The 24,538-nt window shown below is 41.0% G+C and overlaps 1 protein-coding gene across 3 annotated transcripts in view; it reads right to left on the reverse strand.

The window, feature by feature from the left end:
- HSPH1 (heat shock protein family H (Hsp110) member 1) overlaps positions 1-24,065 on the reverse strand; it is a 31,715-nt gene extending 7,650 nt beyond the window's left edge. The window contains exons 1-12 of one of the 3 annotated variants that reach the window (XM_048846962.2): positions 23,906-24,065; positions 22,179-22,236; positions 18,997-19,137; positions 13,908-14,030; positions 12,901-13,000; positions 10,859-10,992; positions 9,796-10,040; positions 8,006-8,234; positions 6,024-6,130; positions 4,275-4,408; positions 1,665-1,870; positions 843-974 (exon numbers count right to left, since the gene is read on the reverse strand). In XM_048846962.2, the coding sequence (XP_048702919.2) occupies positions 843-974; positions 1,665-1,870; positions 4,275-4,408; positions 6,024-6,130; positions 8,006-8,234; positions 9,796-10,040; positions 10,859-10,992; positions 12,901-13,000; positions 13,908-14,030; positions 18,997-19,137; positions 22,179-22,236; positions 23,906-24,012 (1,716 nt within the window). In that variant the 5' untranslated portion in view covers positions 24,013-24,065. Of the gene's footprint in view, positions 1-842; positions 975-1,664; positions 1,871-4,274; positions 4,409-6,023; positions 6,131-8,005; positions 8,235-9,795; positions 10,041-10,858; positions 10,993-12,900; positions 13,001-13,907; positions 14,031-18,996; positions 19,138-22,178; positions 22,237-23,121; positions 23,489-23,905 lie in introns of those variants that run through there. The other 2 variants (XM_048846977.2, XM_048846968.2) reach the window with 2 other exon arrangements.
- Between the last annotated feature and the right edge of the window lie 473 nt (positions 24,066-24,538).

The following is a 24,538-nucleotide window of genomic DNA, read 5'->3' on the forward strand; positions in this document are numbered from 1 at the left end:
ACATGGATCAGTATGTATTGTCTCACTGTTCCTTGGAATCTCACAAATATATCCTTACACAGGATTTTGTTTTTCAGCTGCTGTATATCTTACCTTCCCACTTCACCTAGTCAAACATAACTCAAATTTCAGGAGAATGATGTTGGAAGATAGAAAGGGCAATTGCCAGAAACACTGTCTATTAGAAGGACACAGCCATTCTTTGCAAGTTCTTTTACAGATTATCACTTCAAAGTTAATGCTTACAGTTACATGTTATCATAACACTTGGATGAAAATCAAGTGCAAACTTCGTTAGCCTGAGGCAGATTCTTGAAGTCAATTTTTTGTTTGTTTTTAAAACAGTAATTCTCACTATTAAGCATCAGTACTAATGCTTGAAATAAAAGAGTACAAGCCCTTTGTGGCAACAACTACATCATGTTTGTTAAGAGGCATAAACTTGTGTTATAGGCACCTTCTCAGTCTGGTTTCTCTGCCTACAGTTTAGTTGTGGTAAATTTAGTAAGCTCAGCCTCTAGCAGTTGTTATACAAAGTGAAATACCTTCACGGAAATACACATGTTATGTAATGCTGCATAAATTGAGGCAGTAAAGAGAAAGCCTTGTTCCTTGCAGGAAGATTATGACTGGAATAGCGAGATTTTGCCAGCTTTATCTTGTCTTAGACAATTATTGGTTATGTTAGACAAAAATGAAAGTAAAGATGCAAAAGGTAATATACATAATACACTGCAAGAGCACCAAACTGCCTACTTTTGTGTGTGTGTGTGTAGGTTACGGTTTTAAAATGCCATCATAATAGATATTTTTCAATACAATGATTTGAAAGGGTCACTCACTTTCTTGGCATCTGGTATTTTGTTTTCTTCAGAGGAAGGTTCTGGTGAAGGGGGAGACTGTGGAGTTGGTTGACCATCAGTTTGTACCTGGGACTGTGTTCCAGCTTCATTGTTGTCTTGCTGGATATTTTTCTGAAATGAAAGCCCAGGCACAAAGGATGTAGAAAGAATGTGCACTTATATTTATTAGAAGTTATAGTGTAATTGCTTTCCCACATGCTTGCTTTCTTACTGAGCAATAACTCTGTAGTCAATGTATTCATGGAATCATAAGTATAAGATGAGAGACTAATCAAGACATCTAGGCCACCCTAACGTTGCAGGATTCTTTCCCCTCCCCCATTATAGAAAGTCAATAGTTTTTCCCCATGGGTAAGCCATTCAGTACTTTACTAATAATGCACGATTATGTGCAAATAATCAAAACTAACTTTTTTATGCTACAGTTATTATCGTCACACATTAGAGTCAAATAGCAGTAGCAATTTTTGCTTGTAACTAACATTCAGGTTGTTGGTATATCCCCAAATAGGGAAAACTTTAAAGGTATTAAACTAAATGTACAGATTGAATACTTAAGTTCCTACTAAAAATGTCTTAACTGTTTCCATCATGGGACATAAGCTTGTTTCTGGACACACTTTTCCAGGGAGACAGCACTCAGCTGCCCCCCTTTCTTGTAAAAGAAAGTTTTCTTTCTCTTGAAGCCTGGCCCAAACTTAATTACTTGGTCTCCCTAGGAGAAGGTATTTATAATTCATCAAATATTACAAAAGAATGCATTTTGTTCAGAACACTGTGTGCAAGAACAGACCAACTTACATCATCTGAATTCTCCAGAGGCCTCTGGTTCACAATCACCACTTCAGTCTCCACACTGAGATCTTCATTCTCTTCAGCTTTAACTTGTTCTACCATCGAGGCAGTAGACACACTGAAAATGCCATGAGTATTGAAACGGACTTTAACTTTAACTTTAGACCTCTCTCCATCTTTCTGAGCTGCCACATTTTGGACAATGTATCTGCCTAAAAACAAAGGGGATACAAATTTGTCTGTTGTCATTTTAGCTATTTTTCCAGCATAGCATCTTTCACAAAAACTGTATTTCCATATATTTTATGGAGTTAATGGAGAAAAGAATGCAAGACATGAGATCTGGCTCAGGCAAAGGAAGTTGCAGAGAACTGTCATTCTAACAGTGAAGAGAGGTAAGACGACACTGATGATCAGGGAGTGAGTGTAGAAATCTAAAAATTCCAGGGTGGGTTTAAGTTTCTCTCCAATTTCCATACCAGATGCACTTAATCTACAGACAAGATATCTCCCTCCCCCACACCCCAATTACACAAACTTTCAGCCCTGCAAACTCAGTCCAAAATCTGAGTCAGAATTGGGCACTTTGTCTCATCTGCACCACCACCAGTGAGAGATTCTAAAAGCCAAATTAGGCTGTACCAGCTTCAATGGGGTCATACATGTGGCCCTGCAATCGAACTTAAATAATTTGATTGATGATGCACAAAATGAATTAGAATCCAGCCAGTAATTGAGGGGAAGATGGGGATAAAACAAAACTTTCCGAATCCAGACTGTGGTCTCCAGTCACAACTGTAATAGAAATATAAAATAAAAATAATAAGAAAGTTCATCCACGGTTGTGTTGGCTCAAAAGTAATGCCAAGATTTAAAAGGTTACTATAGTAAACAGATAATGAATGAGTCAACAGATCCTCTGTGTATTCAAATTATGTCATTTTTACATAAATTCCTGTTCAGTGTAGAACAGCACTTTACGGTCAGTAAATACGGTCAGATTCCCCCCACACTTTTATAATCTTTACCAGCAACAGCATTCTATTAAATTCCTTTGCTCCGGGTGTCAGAATGTGTTGGTCTTTTGCTACTCACACGAAGAACTTCAAAGGGTTGTGAAACTAAGAAATATAATATTAGCTAGAGCCAACCGCTGCTGTGCCAGCTTCCCCCTACAGCTCTGGTTCACGCAACTCAAACCATGCAACCTGGAATTTTTTAATATGGATGTTTCCTGGTTTTTAGTTCAATGTTTATTAACTTTCCTCAGTCATTGACTTCTATTATATAATGCTATTTATGAGTCCTCCAATTAGCTTTCTGTTACTTAATATGTAGATTGCGGATGTGGCAGAGAGATGACCGGGAATTATGGTGCATGATTAATTGCCAGTCAATAAAATGCTATTGTAACCAGCAAATATTGGATTATAGATTTGTCAAATATGTGAAGCTGAAAAAGTGATTTCCCTGCATTCACTTTGCTTAAAGCTGGCAATTGGAGACTTGAATTCAGATTTAGCTAGCACTTTTTTTTTTTAAGCAGATAAACTGGAGCAAGCTCAGATAGTGTTTTGAGAAGTATTTAGGAAATTAAGATATAAGAAAAGGTTAATGCATGTTTCTACTCTGAGAGGTGACTACATACAAATGTCCTCTTCTTAATCAGAAGGTCTGGTCCCTTTGTGTACTGAGTTATGTCTGCTTACTTTACTGACTGAAGTCAGTTCTAAATTCTATTTTGTCTTGCAAAACGAATACAGCTAAGGAGCATGACCTGCATCCTCTTCTGGCTCACATGACACAACTACTAACTCAATTCTGATGAGGAAACTAACTATTGATTGTGTGAACCAGTACCAAACTGACTTTCAAATTCCAGGTAAAGTTTTCAGGGTTGAAGTTAAATCTTTTGACTTGTAAAACTGTACAGATGTTATAAATTACTGTAGACAAACATGAACCCTACAATGCCTTTGTAACAGTCACAACTGTGAATGTTCCATCTAAGGAAAAAAAAAAGACAAAGGGAAGACTATTATGTATAAGCATGTAAAGATTATGAGCCCAATTCTCATTAATCAAGGAGACAAGTACATGTTAATAAAATGCAATACAATTTTCTGATTAAATATTAAGGGAATCCCTATAACAGTAAAGCAATGGAACAAGTTTCCAAAGGTGGTTTACGGTTTCACTTTCAGTGGAAAATTCAAAGCTTAATTTTTTTTTGTATATAGGGGATGGGTTTAGGGATACTTTAAAATTGAGACTGCAGTGGTGCAAAGTGGAAAACTAGTTTTAAAAAAAGCGTTAAGAAATCCCTTGCACTTATAATGGTTTCATTCTAGTCAAGGAACTTGACATAACTGGCAGTCTCTCTTTAGCTTGTGACATGGAAGTGCCTACTAGGGGCTAGGCTAAATGCAAATTCAATTCAAATGTAAATTGGACTGGAAACATAAAAACATATACATAAATCCATGCGTTACAGCTCTATCAAAACAGAATGAGGTGGGTTAACATTACACAATTCCAGTGAAAGTAATGAAGGTATAGTATACCAAGAGATTTGATAGATGGCAAAGTGCCACATTCACCAGGACGATCACTTACCAATCTTTGTTTCAGGATATGGGACACCATTAGGATCAGAATAGAAAGCTTCTAGCTCAAATGGACCTTTCCTGTAGAAGGTGAGAACTTTGGAGAAAGGTGCTGCATGATTTCTGCTGAACACTTCATGAACCCTACAGTTAGGATCAAGCAAAAAGTACTTTAGAACAGTACACGTGCTGAAACAGCTAGGATTTTCCCTCGAGAAATGTTGGCTTCTTTAACATAAATAGTCCTGAGAAAAAGTTATTTCTGGGAAAGAATCTTTGCTATCAGACATTACAGAGAGACCTACATTCTAAGTTGATAAATGTGAAGCGATTACACATTCCAGCTATTTTAGGGCCTGGTGAGTAAGACAGTTTAATCATGTTTGAATAGGATTTGGGAACAGTTTACCAGTAGATGTACAGTACTTGACTTTTCTTCAGATGTGTCCCTCAATTATCTTGACATAACTATTTAAATTCAAAATTGCACTTCTATAATGCCTTTCTGAATCTCAAAAGCTATGTTCCTGCTTACCAGCTAATCTGCTTTGTGGCTCAGTCAAGAGAGACACTATCATTTTTCCTCCCTTGCTCTGACAGGAAGGCTGACAATTATTCATCCAGGATTCTCCTGTGCTCTGGGCTTTCTGTGTCAGTCTGATTACTTCCAGTCTCCAGAAAGTTTAATCTAACAAATCTTTTGGTGAACTCCAGTCTTGGAAACATTGGGGGGGGGGGGGGGAAGGGGAGAGAATTAACTGCCTCACAACTGAGCCACAGAAAACAAGATAGTTGAAAATGGTAATACAGTTTGCCTTCAGAGATTCAGTCTACAACAGAACGAATACTGAGATCTGTACAGCTGCATCCTATGAGATAACACAGATGGACAACAAGAGATTCAAGGCTGAACTAAATGGAACTTTGGGCAAGGATAGACTATCATTTTGGAGAACTGGTGTAGAGACTGAGGTGTATATACAGCACTGCTGCAAGCCACATGTGGTAGATTTAACAGAAAATACGGAAGTGTTGACTATTTCAATTGCAAGAATTATAAAACAACAACATTCTTTAAAGACTATTATGAGGAGACACTAAAGGGTTTTCGTTTTTTTTAAAATATGGCTTAGTAGCACATCTTGCTACAATTTTTTTTTTAAAACAGTTACTGAATGAATTCTTATATCAGTATCTTTGATTAATCAAAGAAAAATCCTCTACAAAAGTTTGTTTTATCAAACAATTAGGATTTCAAACTATTAGGAATATTTTCATCTAGAAAACTGCCCACTAGCCAGTCCACCTTTGAAAGGAATTGGAAAGGTAGAAAATGTTTTCAATGTATGTATTAACATTTACATAGTTCTTGATTAACCTCTCATTTCTGTATTTGTTATCCAGTAAGTTTTCTTCTCAAATATGCAAGTCAAATTGGGCCCTGTATACAGGTGGCCACTTTATCTCATAATCGGTACAGTTCACTGACTAAGGAGGTTAATTCTGAGTCTGATTTACAAGCCACTGTTCTTACTTTTGGTGGGGATTAATACAGCATTCATTCAGTTTCACTTGTGCGACAAAAGTACATATTGTTAGCACAGAATCACTACCAAAGCTGTGAACAGCACACCTCAATGGACCTATGAGTTGTTAGATTATTTAGCACTGACCCTTCAAGACAAATGCATAGATGAACTTTATCCTTATATTGCGTAAAACCGAAGTCCAAATGGGAACAATACTTTAAGCTACCTACCCTTCAGTGTCATCTGCTTCAGTGTTCCACATCAGAGATATTGGGAATGGAACTGCATCTGTGACAGAGAATTCTCGCACTTTAAATGCTGGAGAAAGAATTGCACACTAAAAGACAAACAAACAGCTGTTATGATTGGCTATGTGCCTGAATGTTATGCCTTAAAATAAAATAAATATTATAAAAAGAGTCCTATACTTTATTGATTGTACCAAAAAAAATTTGGTAAATTAACTGCTTAAGTGAAACCCTGATATGAAGGAAAAAGGAATTATGTTCAAAGAGTGCATGTTCTTTAGGTACAAGGGACCTTCAGTTTAATCCCTTGCACTGTAGCAGAACTACTAGTTATCCCTAAACCAACCAAAATTGCTCCTATCACCTTAGTTCTAACACAGATTAAGTTTTTCTTTCAGAGTAACAGCCGTGTTAGTCTGTATTCGCAAAAAGAAAAGGAGTACTTGTGGCACCTTAGAGACTAACCAATTTATTTGAGCATAAGCTTTCATGAGCTACAGCTCACTTCATCGGATGCATACTGTGGAAAATACAGAAGATGTTTTTATACACACAGACCATGAAAAAATGGGTGTTTATCACTACAAAAGATTTTCTCTCCCCCCAAAACCACTCTCCTGTTGGTAATAGCTTATCTAAAGTGATCATACAGTTTTTCTTGTTGCTTAACGTTACAGTTCTCAGAGGATGCACTTAGTATGTTCCAAAGAAGTAGCAGCATTGCACAGAATGCAATGTGAGCGAGCTGTGCATGTCCAGCAGTAAAGGGAGTTAAGCCCACTACCATTGTTTCTTGTTCTGTGCTTATGGGAGTAGTCAATGGATGTTCAAGGGCTGTGGTTAGTGAGGTGGAAGACTGGAACAGAACACAAAACAAGGAATGAAAGGAAACAAGGGTGATGGAGGCAGAGAAGGAAAAAAGTTTCAGAGCAAAAGCAATTTACTTTCAGGGTATGTGTACACTGCACATGACTGTGTGTTTGTAGCATGGGTAGTCACATCCCACTCGGGCCAGCTGCCTGAGTAGAAACCCATCAGGGACCCCGAGCATACACTTGGGCTGCAAGCCCATGCCACCACATCTTCACTACTAGCTAGCGCCCTTAACAATAGATTAAGGGTAGCATGGGTATGCCTACCTGTGCTACTTCATACCTTCACTTGCAGTGTAGACATACTGTAAGAGATAAACAATCTACTTTCAAAGTCAAGTAAATATGGATTGCGGGAAGAGCAGCAATGAGATGTTCTAAGTTAGTGTTACATTTTGTGATTAAGTCCAATACCAGAAAATGTTACACACAAATGTATGTATATGTATGTTCAATGGTAGTACATACAAGCCATCTGAATAAGTTAGGAAACAAAGGAGGCTTTTGCAGCCTTTGATGGATAATGCTAAATCCTTCGTGCCAGAGGTGATCCTCCTATATTTCTGAAGAGTTTTGCTTCTGGAATGCACCTAATTGTAAATGTTTTCTAAACCAGTATAGCAGAGAATATCCTGAACCCCCTACAAAGGCCTACTGTCTTTTTGCTGATTACTTTGTATTGTCTAGACTGGTCAATGACCATGGCCTTACCCCGTCTGCACCTGGCAGGGAGGCTTTGAATGAAGCCTGAGCCCTCTCAGCAGCACCCCCTCAGGACTGACTGGAAGAGAGGTGAAGTGGAGAGAGAGAATAAGGTGTATGACAAGAGCACTGGGAGTCTGGGAAAAAAATGGCAATGGCTCCACAGGCTCAAGCCAGGTAAAGTGCAGTGACTAGTTACAGTTTAGTCAAATCAGTAGGTATGTAAAATTGAAGTGAAAGAGCTTTTTAAGCATGTCACTGTTTCAGCACAAAGTGTATGTTCCATTGCCCTCTTTAAGAGTGCCACTTTTATCATCTGCCATAACTACATGGTCAATTCTCCAAAGGAAGTACTTTCAGAAGACTTAAGTGGTACTGTGAATACTGTACCTGTAGAGCACAGCCTCTTGCAACAGCTTCATCTGCATTCAGTGTTGTGCTGACATCTTTGCCAAAGAACTTTGCAATTTTCTCTTTAACAGCTGGAATGCGTGTAGCTCCACCAACAATCTCAACAGCATTCACATCTTCCACTTTAAACTGAGTTTGTTCCATTAATGAATGGAGGGGCCCCTCTATCCTTTGTAGGAGCTCAGCACATAATTCTTCAAACTGGGATCTAGGAAAATTAGACAAAAGCCACAGTTAAAAACAGTTTTGCCTTAGCAGGTTTTGTTAGGAACTGTTTAAAACTGCATAGTTCATAAAGCTTTTTTGCTGAAACAAGCCACCATGAACAGATCTTAAAGCTGTTTAGTATTTTTAAAGTTAGTGAATTTAGTGTTTGCAAATGTGCCAAACTCAAGTGATGTCCACACAGGCTAACAACACTATAAACAGATACCATGCAAATTTCCCCACATTTCTGTCAACACAGCTCAACTTGTGCCTCTAGTTTCTAGGGCTAAACACCAAATATCCACCTGAGACAGTTACTTTTGGTCAGTAGTGATTGAGAATGAATGTAAATTTGTAAAGCAGTCTGTATGACAATCAGTCAGCCAGTCGCCTGTATAGCATTATTCTGCCCTCCAGTTCTATCATGGGGTGCATTACAGTATTTGCAGATAAAGCAATAAAGCTCCTTTTATCACCAAGGTTGAGATCGTCAAAGAGGTATAGGGGATTTAGTTTTAATTAAGGGTGTGTAGCCAACTTCCCTGCCCTGCTTTGAAAGTATCAACCCATGCTTGTAAGTTAATGTCTTTCTGTATAAGTGGAGATTTTCTATGTTTCTACAGATGAAGAGTGCAACTGTGTTACTTTAATTATTTGCTTCAGTCTCTCAACCAGCAATGAGAATTAACTGCATGTACAACATCTCTACACATGAACACTTAGATGAATTTATACCCCACTTTAAACCCATATTTTTCTCTAAAAGGAGGCAGCCAGTCAGTGAGAGATTTTACACCTTTGGATTCTTTGTGTAGTTTGAGTGTTTTCTTTCTCTCCATACATTTTTAATAGAAATCTTTTGAATTTGGGCTCTCAAACGAACACAAAAAACTTGGCACAAAAGTGAATCCTGAGTAGATCTGGTGTACCAGGCAGGTTATTTTTTTTTTTTTTTTAAAAAAAGGTTGGATTTAGGGTAATTTATAGCTATTTTTCACATCATAATGGACAGTTTGTGTGCTGTGCAAACAAACAACTGTAAGTAGAGGAATAGAGGGTATGCACATTAGGTGGGTTAACTTTTTATTTCCTTACTTTCATGGATTTGTATCAGGTATGTTGCATGTTGCAAAATTAATTGCTTCAAACTACGAAGTATTTTGTGTATTAAGTCTAGCAGGTTTACTTCTAGACCCAACATGATAGTGCCTTGTACCTAAAAATGAAGGCATTTCAGATTAGGCGTATAGGCAAGCACTGCAACATCCGTGTTTAACATTGTACATTTGTTTCATGCATATGGACATCACATACATTATGTAATTGAGTCTGAACTATTCCAGCATCACAAAAAAGCTGGAAGTATTCACAACAAAGATTAGATTTATAAGTGGCCAGGATTGGCCACTGTTTCAAAGATACTCCATGTTTAATAAACAGTACTACATGTACTCTAAGTATAGATGGTCCCTTTTCTATTAAGACCGTGGAAACGAAGAATCCCATCCCCTGAGGTTTTGCTTTAAACAGTGTTCCCTCATTTTCCTTTAGCTCTTATTCACCTGTTCATCTTTCCAGCCACATCTCTATCATTCATAAAGCACTCAATGTTAAGTGGGATGTCCGTGCTGTTAGAGCTCATTAGCTTCTTCAGTTTCTCACACTCCTGATACAGACGAAGAAGAGCTCGAATTTTTGATTTTGGATCCAGTTTATACTTTGCTTTTATTTCCACACAAAAGTGATCCACTAACTTTTCATCAAAGTTTCTCCCCCCTAGGAAGGGATCAAAGGCTGTGCCAAGCACCTAGTTTGATAGAGAAAACAGTTTAGTGTTACATTGGACAATCAGACATTACACTGGACTTCCACCTATACCAGCAGGACTTTTTTTAAAAACAAAGATGCCACCACATAGGCTTATTTCTTCCAATGTGTAGGTTTAAAGATTTAGTAAGGTGTATTAGCATAAGTTGGTCTGTACACCTGTAAGTTAGAAGCTTGCCTTAAAAACAAAGAAAAAGCCCATAGTCTTTCTAGACTGGGTGACAGTCCAGTGTCATCAGGGCCTTAGTCCACACACACTTCAAATGGCTTACTACAATCTCAAATGACTGTACTCTGATTACAAGAAGTCAATCAATTTACAGCTTCAGTGTAAGGAGCCAATATTAATGGTGCTAAAATCCTTAATGTTTGTGTCCATCCTATCACTTTCCACACATTAAATAAATACTTCCAAAAATGAAGCTGTAAGTTGTATATTTTAGTCGTCTTTACATATACTGCCACTAAGAGCTTTTCTTTGTTAAATGTAGTCAGCAAGTTCAAGAGGTGTAATTGCTTTAGTTGTTTCAGTGTTCTGTTACAACTATTTCACATGTTTATAGTAGAACAGTTTTCAGGTCACTTGGGTCCCATCTCCCCTGCAAAAAAATTAATTCACAATCTAGAGCTACACCTGCTGATCAATATGAAGAGGTGTAAGGTGCTGTACAGCCAAGTTCTGTTTGGTCATCATTTCAATTCAAGCACATTTTAGCGGTACAGTTTTCCCCCCTTTTTTCTTGACTAAACTTTACATGGCCCACGGGGTAACACAAAAATGGATTATCAGCTGACTACCTTTAGTTTACCCTTGTTAAAAGCACAGGCTGATACTTGAAATGCAGAATGTCCCATGTCAACAAACACCACTATCCGTGGCTTCTCTTCTGGAGCTGGAAGGTCTTGTTTATAAATTCCATAGTTAAGAGCCACTGTAAAGCAAGAAGCATCAAATGTTATCTGCACAATCACTAGTGGATCTCCATTTAGTGCATCATTCAGCTCATCATTTTTGTAATGGTACACAGAGACAAAAGGCAGGTTCCAACTAAAATGTTTACATATATACATTGCTATACATACTTCCTAGCACTAATACTTTATAGTACATCTACCAATGAATTTTCTGAGCCCTGAGCACATCAGCAAAAGTTGATTAAATATGTATATGGATGTCGACATCTACAGTTACATTGATAGTGGTTTTATATCCTTGAACAAAAAATTCTAACTGATCGCAAATATTACGAAAAAGTTCCTCATACAGGCAACTTACTGAACAATTTATCACTATGACGCTTCTTGCGCATTCCTCTGAAGAGACAGGATGCTGGACTAGATGGACCATTGCTCTATACTGCTAGGGCAACTCCTATCCTCAAATGTGAGAGTGAGGGGGAAGTTAACTACAGTAGAGTAGAACCTCAGAGTTACGAACACCAGAGATACAAACTGACTGGTCAATCGCATACCACATTTGGAACCAGAAGTATGCAAACAGGCAGTGGCAGAGACAAAAAAAAAAAAAAACAAATACAGTACAGTACTGTGTTAAATATAAACTACTAAAAAAATAAAGGGAAAGTATAAAAAATGTGACAAGGTAAGGAAACTGTTTCTGTGCTTGTTTCCATTTAAATTAAGATGCTTAAAAGCAGCATTTTTCTTTTGCACAGTAAAATTTCAAAGCTGTATTAAGTCAATGTTCAGTTGTAAACTTTTGAAAGAACCACCATAATGTTTTGTTCATCGTTTCAAACATTTCAAAGTTACGAACAACCTTCCCACCGGAGGTGTCTGTAACTCTGAGGTTCTACTGTATTCCTATTAAGTCACCTTAGGAAGCAAAGCTCTCTTTTTACCATCTTCACAACACCGCATGACAGAAGTTTTATAGATCAAGAAAAAAAGGGCACAAGTGTTGTAAACCAATTCTGCTTTTAGTGACTGGTCTATTTTTAGCAATTCTTTGTTTCTTAGTTTGAAGTTATTTCAGTACAACTTTACCCCGATATAACGCGACCCGATATAATGCGGCTTCGCATACAACGTGGTAAAGCTCCAACACGCTGCTCTGAGCAGCATGTTAAGGGTGCTGGGCCGGGGCCGAGGGGTTGGATAAGGGGCAGAGGGTCTCGGTTGTGGTCAGGAGCTCCCCCCAGAGTCTGTGAGGCAGGAGCTGTGGGGGGGCACTTTTGGCGCCCCGCAGTCCCAGGAGCGGCCCTCTCTGCTTCCCTCGCCCCGGCCGCAGCTGTGTCGCTCAGGGGAGGGGGCTAGGGGGAAGCAATCCCCCCGCTCTCACCGGCGACAGCAGAAGCGGAGCAGCCTGGTCCCAGCCCGCTCTTCTCTGCCAGCTTCCAGCCACGGCGCTCCACTTCCCGCTGCAGGTGAGTGCGGGACATTTCCCCAAACCCCCGACCCCAGCACAACATGGCTGGGGCAAGGAAAGTGGAGTGGACTCGGGCCACGTCACTCTGCTTCCCGCCATGGGTGAGTACAGGGGGCATCCTTTCCCCAACCTCCCCACACTCACCAGGGATGGGAAGCGGAGCACCGCGGCTGGGAGCTGGTGGAGTGGAGCGGGCTGGGGCTGTGTTGCTCCGCTTCCTGTTGCTGCGGGTGAGTGCCTGTAAGGGGTCGGGGTGGTGTGGAGCAGTCGGGGACGGGGGGGTCTCTGGAGGGAGTAGTCAGGGAACAAGGAACGGGGGGGCCAAAGCAAGTTTGATATAACGCAGTGAGATTATTGGTCTCCTGATGACTGCGTTATATCGGGGTAGAGGTGTATCTAAATGGATCGCCATTAAACATACACTTGCTGGAACAGGTTTCCTTTGCTTTACCTGCTGTCATGTCATTCATCAGTCTCAGACAGTTCAGGCCAACAATCTGAGCAGCATCTAGGACAGACCTTCTTTCAGCATCAGTGAAAAATGATGGAACCTGAAGAAATCATGTGGGAACAGAATAACCATTAGAAAGCCAGACTTTCAACACAAACATTTGTTTGAAATCCTACCCATTCATCATCCCCAAAAGGAGATATCTGCCACTGTATCTAGCCACTGCAAGATTTTAGCCCAAAATAAAGTTAGTTACTTAAGACCCTGATTCAGGATGGTACTTAGTAGTCCCATTGAAGCCAATGATTAAATACTGTGCTGAACTGGGCCTAAAAGCACATGCAACACCAAACAGTAAAGTAGAATATTTTGAGGAGAGGCATAACGTAGATGAATCAAGCCTAAATTAATTTTTGACAAGTAGTCGTCACTTTGATGTTAACATTAGATGCAGCGTACTGCCAAAAATTTTTAGTTTAAATTCTTTGCAATACTTGAAAACCAAAGGAAATTTTCCCAGTGATGCGGTGGTGCCCACTAGCAGATCTCTTAAAATAAATATTTAATAGCTTGATATATTGTGCAGCTTGACAGAGTACTCACAATATTTCTGTCTAGGTATTTTAGCTTGTTCGTCTCCATGGTATCTGAGCAACTGTTCAGCACTTAATGTAACACCCCCTATCGTCTTTTTCCTAATTACAATGCTTTTCAAAGCTATTTTACTTTAACATAAAGGCAGTATAGTAATATGAAGTAATAAATCTGTACTTTTAATATTGGCGGTTTATAGCTTCCATTGCTTTATAACAAGCTCATATATAGAATACACATATTCCTTTTTAGAAGAAGGTTAACGTTAAATCTGATATGTACAACGTTATCCTAAGCATACAAGTACTTGAGCTGAACAGCTTCTTAAAAAGTTATTTAAACTAGAAATCTTCAGTGATTACAACTAGGGAGATTAATATTTCTATTGGTCCAGTGTAAATAGAATTACTTACAGAAATAACACAGTCTGTTACTGGCTTTTTTAGGTTAGTCTCAGCAGTCTCCTTCAACTTAGTCAACAGCATAGCTGTTATCTGTTCCACACTAAAGAAATGTTCCTCACCCATGTACATCACCTGTATAGCAAAAAAAAAAAAAAAAAAAAAAGGACATTTCATTTTAATTGCAGAAAAGCAGAGTTCCACTTAATAGTTCTGAATGCTCTGCTGACCAACAACCCTTCCCTCCAATCTTAATGCACTCACCCAACTCATTATACAGTTACAATTGAGAATTCAACCCCCCCAGAGTTTGCAAATAATGTCATTCTGTTTCTACACACTCAGCCCTGGTCTACACTAGGAGTTGAGCTCAAATTTAGCAGCGTTAAATCAATTTAACCCTGCACCCGTCCACAAGACGAAGACCTTTTTCCCCTGATTTAAAGGGCTCTTAAAATCAATTTCCTTACTGCACCCCTGACAAGGGGATTAGCACTGAAATTGGCTTTGCCTGGTCGAATTTGGGGTACTGTAGACGCAATTAGACAGTATTGGCCTCCTGGAGCTATCCTAGAGTGCTGTATTTGACTGCTCTGGACAGCACTCTCAACTCAGATGCACTGGCCAGGTAGACAGGAAAAGGCCCGCGAACTTCTGAATTTCATTTCCTGTTTGGCCAGCATGGCAAACTGCAGGTGAGTGCAGAGCTCATCAGCAGAGGTGACCATGCAGAGCTCATCAGCAGAGGTGACCATGATGGAGTCCCAGAATCACAAGAGAGCTCCAGCATGGACCGAACGGGAGGTACGGGATCTGATCGCTGTATGGGGAGAGGAATCCGTGCTATCAGAACTCTGTTCTAGTTTTCGAAATGCCAAAACATTTGTCAATCTCCCTGGGCATGAAGGACAGGGGCCATAACAGGGACCTGAAGCAGTGCTGCGTGAAACTTAAGGAGCTGAGGCAAGCCTACCAGAAAACCAGAGAGGCAAACGGCCACTCCGGGTCAGAGCCCAAAACATGCCACTTCTATGATGAGCTGCATGCCATTTTACGGGGTTCAGCCACCACTACCCCAGCTGTGTTGTTTGACTCCTTCAATGGAGATGGAGGCAACACGGAAGCAGGTTTTGGGGACAAGGAAGATGATGATGAGATTGTAGATAGCTCACAGCAAGCAAGCGGAGAAACCGGTTTTCCCGACAGCCAGGAACTGTTTCTCACCTGGGACCTGGAGCCAGTACCCCCCGAGCCCACCAGGCGGAGAAGGAAGCTCTGGTGAGTGTACCTTTTTAAATAGTATACATGGTTTAAAAGCAAGTGTGTTTAATGATTAATTTGCCCTGGCATTCGCGGCCAGTACAGCTACTGGAAAAGTCTGTTAACGTGTCTGGGGATGGAGCGGAAATCCTCCAGGGACATCTCCATAAAGCTCTCCTGGATGTAATTCCAAAGCCTTTGCAAAAGGTTTCTGGGGAGGGCAGCCTTATTCCGTCCACCATGGTCAGTAGCACTTTACCACTCCAGGCCAGTAGCACGTACTCGGGAATCATTGCTGGCGTTCAAACAACATCCGTTCTTTATCTCTCTCTGTTATCCTCAGGAGAGTGATATCATTCATGGTCACCTGGTTGAAATAGGGTGCTTTTCTTAAGGGGACATTCAGAGGTGCCCGTTCCTGCTGGGCTGTTTGCCTGTGGCTGAACAGAAATGTTCCCCGCTGTTAGCCACGGGGAGGGAGGAGGGGCTAGCCACGTGGTGGGGGGAGGCAAAATGCGATCTTGTAATGAAAGCACGTGTGCTATGTATGTAATGTTAACAGCAAGGTTTACCGTGAAAGAGTGTACCCACTGTTCTATAAAATGGGTCTTCTTAAATACCACTGTCCCTTTTTTTCCTCTCCACCAGCTGCATGTGTTTCAAGAATCACAGGACCTTCTCATTCCCAGAGGCTAGCGAAGATTAGAAGGCGAAAAAAAGCACTCACAATGAAATGTTCTCAGAGCTCATGCTGTCCTCCTACACTGACAGAGCACAGACGAATGCGTGGAGGCAGATGACGTCAGAGTGCAGGAAAGCACAAAATGACTGGGAGGAGAGGTGGCGGGCTGAGGAGAGTAGGTGGCGGGCTGAAGCTGAAAGGTGGTGGCAGCATGAGAAGAGGGAGGAGCAAATGAATACAAAACAAATCCGGTGTATTTCTTGTTTTGATACACTCCATCTATCGTTTACATCTTTGGCTGGCAGCAGACTGTGCAGTAGGACTGCTAGCCATCCTCATCTCCTGGCCGCTCGGCAGAAGATGGTGCAATAGGACTGCTGGCAGGACTAAAGAGAATGACCTGGTCGAGTCATCCCTATTTTAGTCCCTGCGCCCATGTCTGCCCAGGCGCTCCTGACCCACCTTACTGAGGCGGCCAGGAGCACCTCGGACATGACGACGATGGCTATCAGGCCTATTGCACCGTCTGCTGCCACAAGGCAATAGGTTGCTGCTGTGTAGCAATGCAGTATCGCGTCTGCCAGCACCCAGGAGACGTACGGTGACAGTGAGCTGAGTGGCCTCCATGCTTGCCGTGGTATGGCGTCTGGACAGGTAACTCAGGAAAAAAGGCGCGAAACGATTGTCTGCCGTTGTTTTCACAAAGGGAGGGAGGGCCTGACGACATGTACACAGAACCACCTGCGACCACGTTTTTGCCCCATTAGGCATTGGGATCTCAACCCAGAATTCCAATGGGTAGCGCAGACTGCGGGAACTGTGGGATAGCTACCCACAGTGCAACGCTCCGGAAGTCGACGCTAGCCTCGGTACTGTGGAAGCACTCCGCCTGAGTTAATGCACTTAGAGCATTTTGTGTGGGGACACACACAATCGACTATATAAAAACTATTTCTAAAAACCGACTTCTATAAATTCGACCTAATTTCGTAGTGTAGACATACCCTCAGTGTCATTGATAAATGAATGAATTCCCCTGGATAAAGTCACTGGCAGATGACTTACAACTTACACCATTATCTGAATTGCTGTAAGTGTCAATTAGTAAGGCTAGCACACAGTAATGAATCACTATGCCAATAAGTTAAAAGTGGCCAGCAACTTTTAAATTGCTCAACTTTTTAATTGCTTTTTAAATTGCAGAAGAGATAAGAAATTATCTACCACAAAACATTCAGTTAAGAAGAATTCTTCACAGCAGTATTAAAAACATTTACTGAAGAGCTTCTAAACTATTTCATAAAAGAGTTTCCCAAAAGATCACTATGCTCAAAACCTAAGATTTGTGTTGTGTGTCTTGGTAGCCAAAACAGCCTGCACTTCAATAGTTCAAGTTATATCCAGGAATCAAATAATATAAACAAGCTTAAAAGACAAAGTTAGACAAGCCTTTACTCTCATATTGCTTCCTTCCTATAGGCATCTTTGCAAACTAAAATAGTTGGGAAGGGAAAAGAAGTACCACTGTAAAATCAGTTTTAAATTACCTCTGAATATCCCTTCCTTTGTGTATTCGCCTTTTTGTCATCTATTCTATAGTTTAAAAAAGGTATAAAGCAGAATGCTTTGCAAGAGATCCTCTTGTGGACTCCAGACATGGCAATCCCCTACTGCTTTGTTCTCAAAACATTTTTCTCCAAGGACAAGAAAAAGCTCCATACAGATTGAGAAAAAATTGACAGTGACCATCACAGTACTGTCTCTCTTAATACCAAATTTATCTAACTCGTATATGTGTTAAAGAAAGCTACTTAAACTCACTTAAGATTAAAGAGACACCAAACAAAGTATCTACCATTGTTACAACTCACTTCAGATAACTATGGATGGATGAAGAAAAAGTCTCTTTGCAGTCTATTTTGTGCATTGCTCACATTTGTGCGGATCTTTCACAGAGCACTGAGGGAGAGGGGTTTTTTTGGGGGGGTGGGCGGGAGTTATTAAAGAAACGGAATTGTGACTACAAAAAATCACACTAATTGGTTGTGGAATCTATGGGGCAGGTTTAGTAAGTGAATCTATTTTTAGTTCTTTTAAAAACTGACAAAATTCAGATTAAAACCATGGGATACTGTTTCAATCCTCCCATGTACCAGCAAAAAAGTCCAATCTAGAGGTAGATAAGGACCACTTGTATGTATGCATGCTTCGTGTAGTTTAAATCACATACCCTATCAACTATATCACTTTTTTCTTATAGCCTTAGATACACATAACACATTGAAACATTCTCATTGGCATAATGGCCACTGTATTTACCTGACAAGCTTCTTCTATGCTAAGTTATCGTCTCTAGGTCTCACTATTATTTTGTTAGTTAGACCTGGTGCACGCTTCAAAGTTTTGCTGGCACACCTATGTCAGTTAGAAGTGTGGGGAATAAAATATAATAAACACCCCTAGCTGACATAGCTCTGCTGGCAAAAGTCCACATGAGGATAGTCATACCAATAAAATGGTCCTTTTGCCAAAATAGCTTATTTTATTTGGGGCATGGTGTATGCTATACAAGAAAAATAAATCTTTTGCCAGTGTTGCATCTCCACAAGGAGGGCTGGGAGGCATAGCTATAGCATCCTTTCTAGTGGAGACAAGGTTCTAGTCTGCAACAGATGTTGCAGGAACAGTTTGTGTACATTTACTGCAAGTGTCCTTAGGGTCTCTGTCAAGTAATAGTAGAGGTTCTAACAAAGTATATAGCATTAACTTGTATTGAGAAACAGTATGCCACCATGTAATCAGATTATCACAGTGCATAGGCACAGGGGGAATTAAGAACACCATTTCCCTGACTTCAGTAAAAAATTATATAATCCTTATAATTATCTTAATAGTTTTTCCTGCCAGAATGTGTAGACTGTGCTCACAATTGCCACCAGGGAAGCTCTTGTTTGAGAAAGTATTTATAATGAAAACTTGACTCCACCCTGGAGTAAAAAAGGCTATTCAGTTCAAAAGCCCTTCTGGTACAGAGTAAAGAACAGCTTTTACGGGAATTAATCATGAAAATAAGGGATTTTAATTAAGTGCTAGAAAACAAAACCTTTCCAACACAGCTATAGAAACTAGAAAGCTAGACTGAAAATATGACACCCTTACCTTTATTCCAACACCGCCATTTTTCATTGGAACCAAATCATAACTCAAGCTTTCTTTCTCCTTCTGAATAAAAGGATCATTAAATGCACGGCCATGGAACCTCTTGAAGTTAGATACTGTGTTGTTAGCATGAGTAATTTGCTGCAAGAAAGAAAAAGAAGGTATCTTGAATGCAACACTTAGCCTGCATATTAGTAAAAGAATGGCAGTGTCAGATTGCTAGCCTCTGTTCCTAAACCAAAGACTTGACATCTGACCTCTTTTCTCCAATATTAAATGTAGTACTCTAGTTTTATACAGAAATATACTGGTATAAGAGGTGAATGAGCATTGCATTACAGTGTTTACAGTTTAAAGTCTCAAGCTGTTACAATACAGAAAGTCTACACTCAGTCTATGTAACAGTTTAATTTTAACAAGAGCAATAAAAAAAGCCTTTTGTTCTCTACCATCTACTGATGACTTATAGTACCCAGCAAATACCAACAAAACTTCAAAAACAGACTCCAACAAGAGACTGGAGAACTGGAATTAGTTTGCAAACTGGACACCATTAACTTAGGCTTGAATAAAGACTGGGAGTGGATGTGTCATTACATAAAGTAAAACTATTTTCCCATGTTTATTTTCCCCCCCTACTGTTCCTCACACGTTCTTGTCAACTGCTGGAAATGGCTCACCTTGATTATCACTACAAAAGGTTTTTTTCCTCTCTTGCTGGTAATAGCTCACCTTACCTGATCACTCTCCTTACAGTGTGTATAGTAACACCCATTGTTTCATGTTCTCTGTGTATATAAAGTCTCCCCACTGTATTTTCCACTGCATGCATCTGATGAAATGAGCTGTAGCTCACAAAAGCTTATGCTCAAATAAATTTGTTAGTCTCTAAGGTGCCACAAGTACTCTTCTTTTTGCAGATACAGACTAACACAGCTGCTACACTGAAACAAATCTAAAGGTAGTAAGTCAAGGGATCAACATATTGATGGAGACTTGTTTTGTTTGGTCACCCCAGCACAGAGGAAAACAAGGGCCTTGGTAGCGTAAAATTAACTATAACAAACCTCATGAGGAAGGGTACTTGACATCACTTCTAGATACTTAACCCATAGCTCTATGGTCACTCAAGTTGGAAGCACTTAAACAGCAAAAGTAACTTAGTATGCAATAGGCAACAAAGCAAAAAACTTTAGTGGCTTTTAATGAACTGATTTACAGCTATCTTCATTTAAAAAAAATAGTTAATTTTCAGGTTAACTGTATGTACAATCTGAAGACACTTTTTTAAAGTAATCACATGCCATTAATACTATAGGATATTTTAGAATATTCCTGCTGTCTTGGCCAGAATTAAAGTGCCAAGCCACTTAGCATGCCACACTTAAACAGCGCTACTACAACATGGTATTCTTCTGAAAACTCAGTAGAACGTACAGCAAGTAACAGTGAAAGACCAGAATGAAATAATCAACTATTCCCAAATCTGTCTAGCATTTCATTGAAGATGCACAAAAATTGAAATTTAAGTTGCTGTTAAATAGAAGACCATGTCAAAGTTAAATTAAGATGATTACTTGTTAAAAACCCAAAACAATTCAGGTGTGTAGTTCTTTTGCTTGAACAAATGGCTGTTACACTCCCTTGTTAGTGAAAATGCAATGCCCAGATTGTCATGGGCCAAGAAGTGCCCATGCTTGCATGGGCAACAATGACCTAAAATTCCACTGTCGTCAGGAAAACAGACTGTTCACTACTAAGATGTACTTGTATTTTGAAATCCTCAAATCACCCCAAATTTGTAAGTGTTTGTCAAATGGAAAAAATTGGTTCATTTTGTTTTCAAACTGTTAAAACAAAAAAGCATGAAAAATTGAATACGTAAGTACGCTTCTGAAGCTATTCCAAAAGCAACTGAAGCCACAAACTGTCCAAGAACAAAAGTCTGTTGTGAATGCATGTTCTCAGATGTAAGTTGAGCGAGAAACTGCTTTGCTTTCAATTTAGCTAAAGCTGCTGGACAGCTTTTAATTGAATGATCTCTTAGTAACACTCCCCACATTAGTCTCTTGAGAATCCAGATGGAAGCCATTTATGTAAGACAACAAATGCTCTGAAGACACCTTTACTTTTTCTCACTACTTTATTGAATTATGTTAACATCTGAATCAGTGACATGGAAATATAGTCTAAAGAAATAAAAATAAAAGTAGTGGTATGAAAGTCCTGATCAAAAAGATCAAAGTTAAATCTCTAGTGAAATATTTGTTCCACAATGTTTTATGTGGCTATTTGTTTTAATTAAATACATTCCCATTCCTAGGAATGAATGAAAAACTGCAAAACTCACTATGCAAATCACTTTGTTAGCTTCTGTCTTTGAATCCTGTACTTGCAGATGTATGTGTGAGTAGCTTAGGAAAGAGGTTATGATCACTCCTATATTTTCAATCACATCTCCCTGTTTGTTCATAGCTAAATGGAAGACTTTCACAGTTCATGCTCTCTCTCTCTCCATGGAAACCTACCACAGCATCTTTTCCCCTTGACAGATATGAATAGGCCAGTAGAGGAAGCATGCTTGGTCTGCACCTGCAGTACACTAATCTTATTTAGATATAATCAGCCCAAAACATGGCTTTTAGAAGTTTATATCTGAAGTTTTAAACATTGTACATGGTTATTTTAAAAAATATATTAATGTTTTAGCACTTTAAAAAAATATATTACTGCAGTGAATAAGAGAAAATATTTAACACTTTCTCCTTTTAGAGTAGTTCATTCAAGCAAAGGCCAAAGCTCTTAGTTCATATTTCAGTTTAAGGACACATTCTACATAATTTGTGAAGATGCATTTCTAATGCAAAGAAATTTCCAAAGTAAGCGTGTGTTCTGGTGATTTTATTTTTAAAATTATCAAATAAGGCAGGCATCTAACTAGAAATTATTAACCCAGCAGACAGACCTAGAGTTCTAGCAATGGCATCCTCAGCAGCAAACCTGGAGAGGAGACTGTCGGCATAATGCAGTTCTCTGATTCTGAAATGTTACCTGACAATTAAGATCACAGAATTTTATCTAACTGCAATCAGCTATCTTTTTCATTTGTTCCTTTATTTGGAACATATTTATGTTATTAATTTTACTAGTAGTTGGATTCTCTTTCATAGGCGATAACCTACCTGGTTTTTAGCTGAAACACCAATAGCTCTGTTTTTGGATCCAAATGATACAACTGATCTGAAAAGAGAGAGAGGCTTGTTAACTAAGTATTTTATTTTATTGCAAGCAGAATTTGAGAGTTTGAGCAAGTTAAACTGCTACTCTTGTGGCTTATGCTAATACATGGCATTTAAAAAAACTGATCAGCAATCTCTCACTCTGAGCCACATACTTTTCTCTATTATATATTGCATGTTTTTATTTTCATGCACATGCACAGAAAGTCTCAGCTCCAAAGCATGTTTTGTAAAATTACAACACGTGCTTTGGAGTTGAAACGTTCTGTACTTAGTCTCAGCCCAAGTGTAAATTGTTCTGTACAATTTCAAGAACAAACTTCAACCAAGTTATCTGCATGAAAAGAAACAGATGCTTCTGTCACCATTTTTTTTTAAATGGTAATTTTTTTTTGGTATGGCTAACCTATGAATAGCTGAACTTCTGAGTTCACATGGAGCACTAAGTAATTGTTTCAATGTGGGTTAGAATTTTCTTCAGTGTAAAGCTGAGCAATTACAAAATCAATTTCTGTACAATAAACCTTTAAGTTGTTTAACAGCCTGCTGTACTAAGAGCTTGAACAAGAGAGGCTGCATATCTTCAGTTCCATAGCTGAAGTTTCTTAAAAGGGCATAAACAAAAAATTAAAGCCCAAAGACTATATTAAAGCAAGGCTGCAAATTAAACCACGCATCAGGAAATTTATAATTCTGATTCAAACATGACTTCTCCCAAAATGCACCTAAGAGCCCTCCTGGTTAAAAAAGCTACTACGAAAGCATATGCATAAATATATTTGCAGCGTGAGAGAGTTAACGCTCAGTGAGAATCTTTTCTAATCCTTCAGGGTGGTTAAACATACAAACATTGCATGATAAGTATTTTCATTTAGCTATAAATTACATTCTCGGTGTGTACGTCCAAATCTGTCAAATGTTAGTGCATCTGCTTTGCTGTGGGAACACTCTCCCCCCGCGAAGTTGTCTGTTTCATTTCCGATCACAATACAGCATTATTATTCAGATTTTAAATAGGAAGCCTCCGAAGATTACAGAGCGGTGCACGTTACATGCAGCTGTTTATATCCCCCGGTGCTTCTCCAGCAGCCGCTTTCCGATCCCTGCTGCTCCAAGTGCCCGCTCCCGACGCGTCCATGTCACGATCCACCCGCGCCCCGTCTCCCGGGACCGGAAGGCTGCGCGCTCCCGGGCAGCTTTACTCAGAGGGCGCGGACCGCACCGCGGGGAGGCAGGCGGGTACCCAGCTCCCTGCAAGTCCACGCTGCCGGGGCTCCGTCCCTCCCCTCACGCCAGGCGGCGGCGGGGCTCCGGCAGGGACTGAGGAGGCGCGGGAGTAACGCGGGCGGGGGAGGCGGCTGCTCTGGGAGCTTCCAGCAAGTTCCGACTCGCGGCGCAGCGAGCGCGCCCCCCCCCCGCCCCAGCGGCACGAGCCGCTTCAGCATCACCGCCCCGGCCGCAGCGTTCACCCTCCCCCGCTCCCGGGCCACACTGGGGCCGGGGCCAGGGATGCTGCCCCGGCCCCGCGACACCCCGCCCGGCTCCCGCTGCAGCCCCGCACGCGGCGCGGGAAGGGCCCGCAGCCCCCGCTCCGGGCGGGACAGCCCGACTCCCCTCGGGGCCCCGGCAGGCCCCCACCCCGGGCTCGGCCGAGCAGCCCCCGCACTCACGGGGTGCATCTGTCGCTGAACTCGTTGGCGACGGTCTCGATGCCCCCGGCCCGGGCCACCGCGATGTAACAGCTCTGCGAGCCCAGGTCGAACCCCACCACGGCCATGGTCCCGCCGGCAGGGGCAGCCCCCGTCCCGCCCGCCCGCGCGAGCCTCTCCCCGGACGGCTCCGCCGCAGAGCGCTGGCTCCGGCGCTGCGTTGCTGGCTCTGGCCGCGGGAGGGGGGGGGAAGCTGGCGCCGCCGCTTTAAATATGACAGCGGGAGAAATTTCCAGAAACTGCGGCAGCGCCTTGCCGGCTCCACGTGCGGCTTCCGCTTCCGCTTTCTCCAGCTTTCTCGAACAATGCTAACCAATGGCGGGCGGAGGAACGCAGTGACGTGTTTCGTTCTCATGACGACCTGGGACGCCGCGCATTCTGCGCCGGCGGCGGCTGTCAGACTGGGAGGAAGCCGGCTGGACAGGAGGGGGCGGGGCCTGGAGGCTGGTAACACGGCGCGTGAGGGCGGGGGTGTCCTCAGATGCCCCCTTCCCGGCGCTCCCGGCTATGGGCTCCCGGTGCCAGTGCGGCCCCCGCAGCTGGGCTCAGGATACCGCGTCTGCTGGATCCCTGGGTCCGGCTCGGCCTGTGTCT

Source organism: Caretta caretta, chromosome 1 (genome assembly GCF_965140235.1).
Source record: "Caretta caretta isolate rCarCar2 chromosome 1, rCarCar1.hap1, whole genome shotgun sequence".
NCBI lineage: Eukaryota > Metazoa > Chordata > Testudines > Cheloniidae > Caretta > Caretta caretta.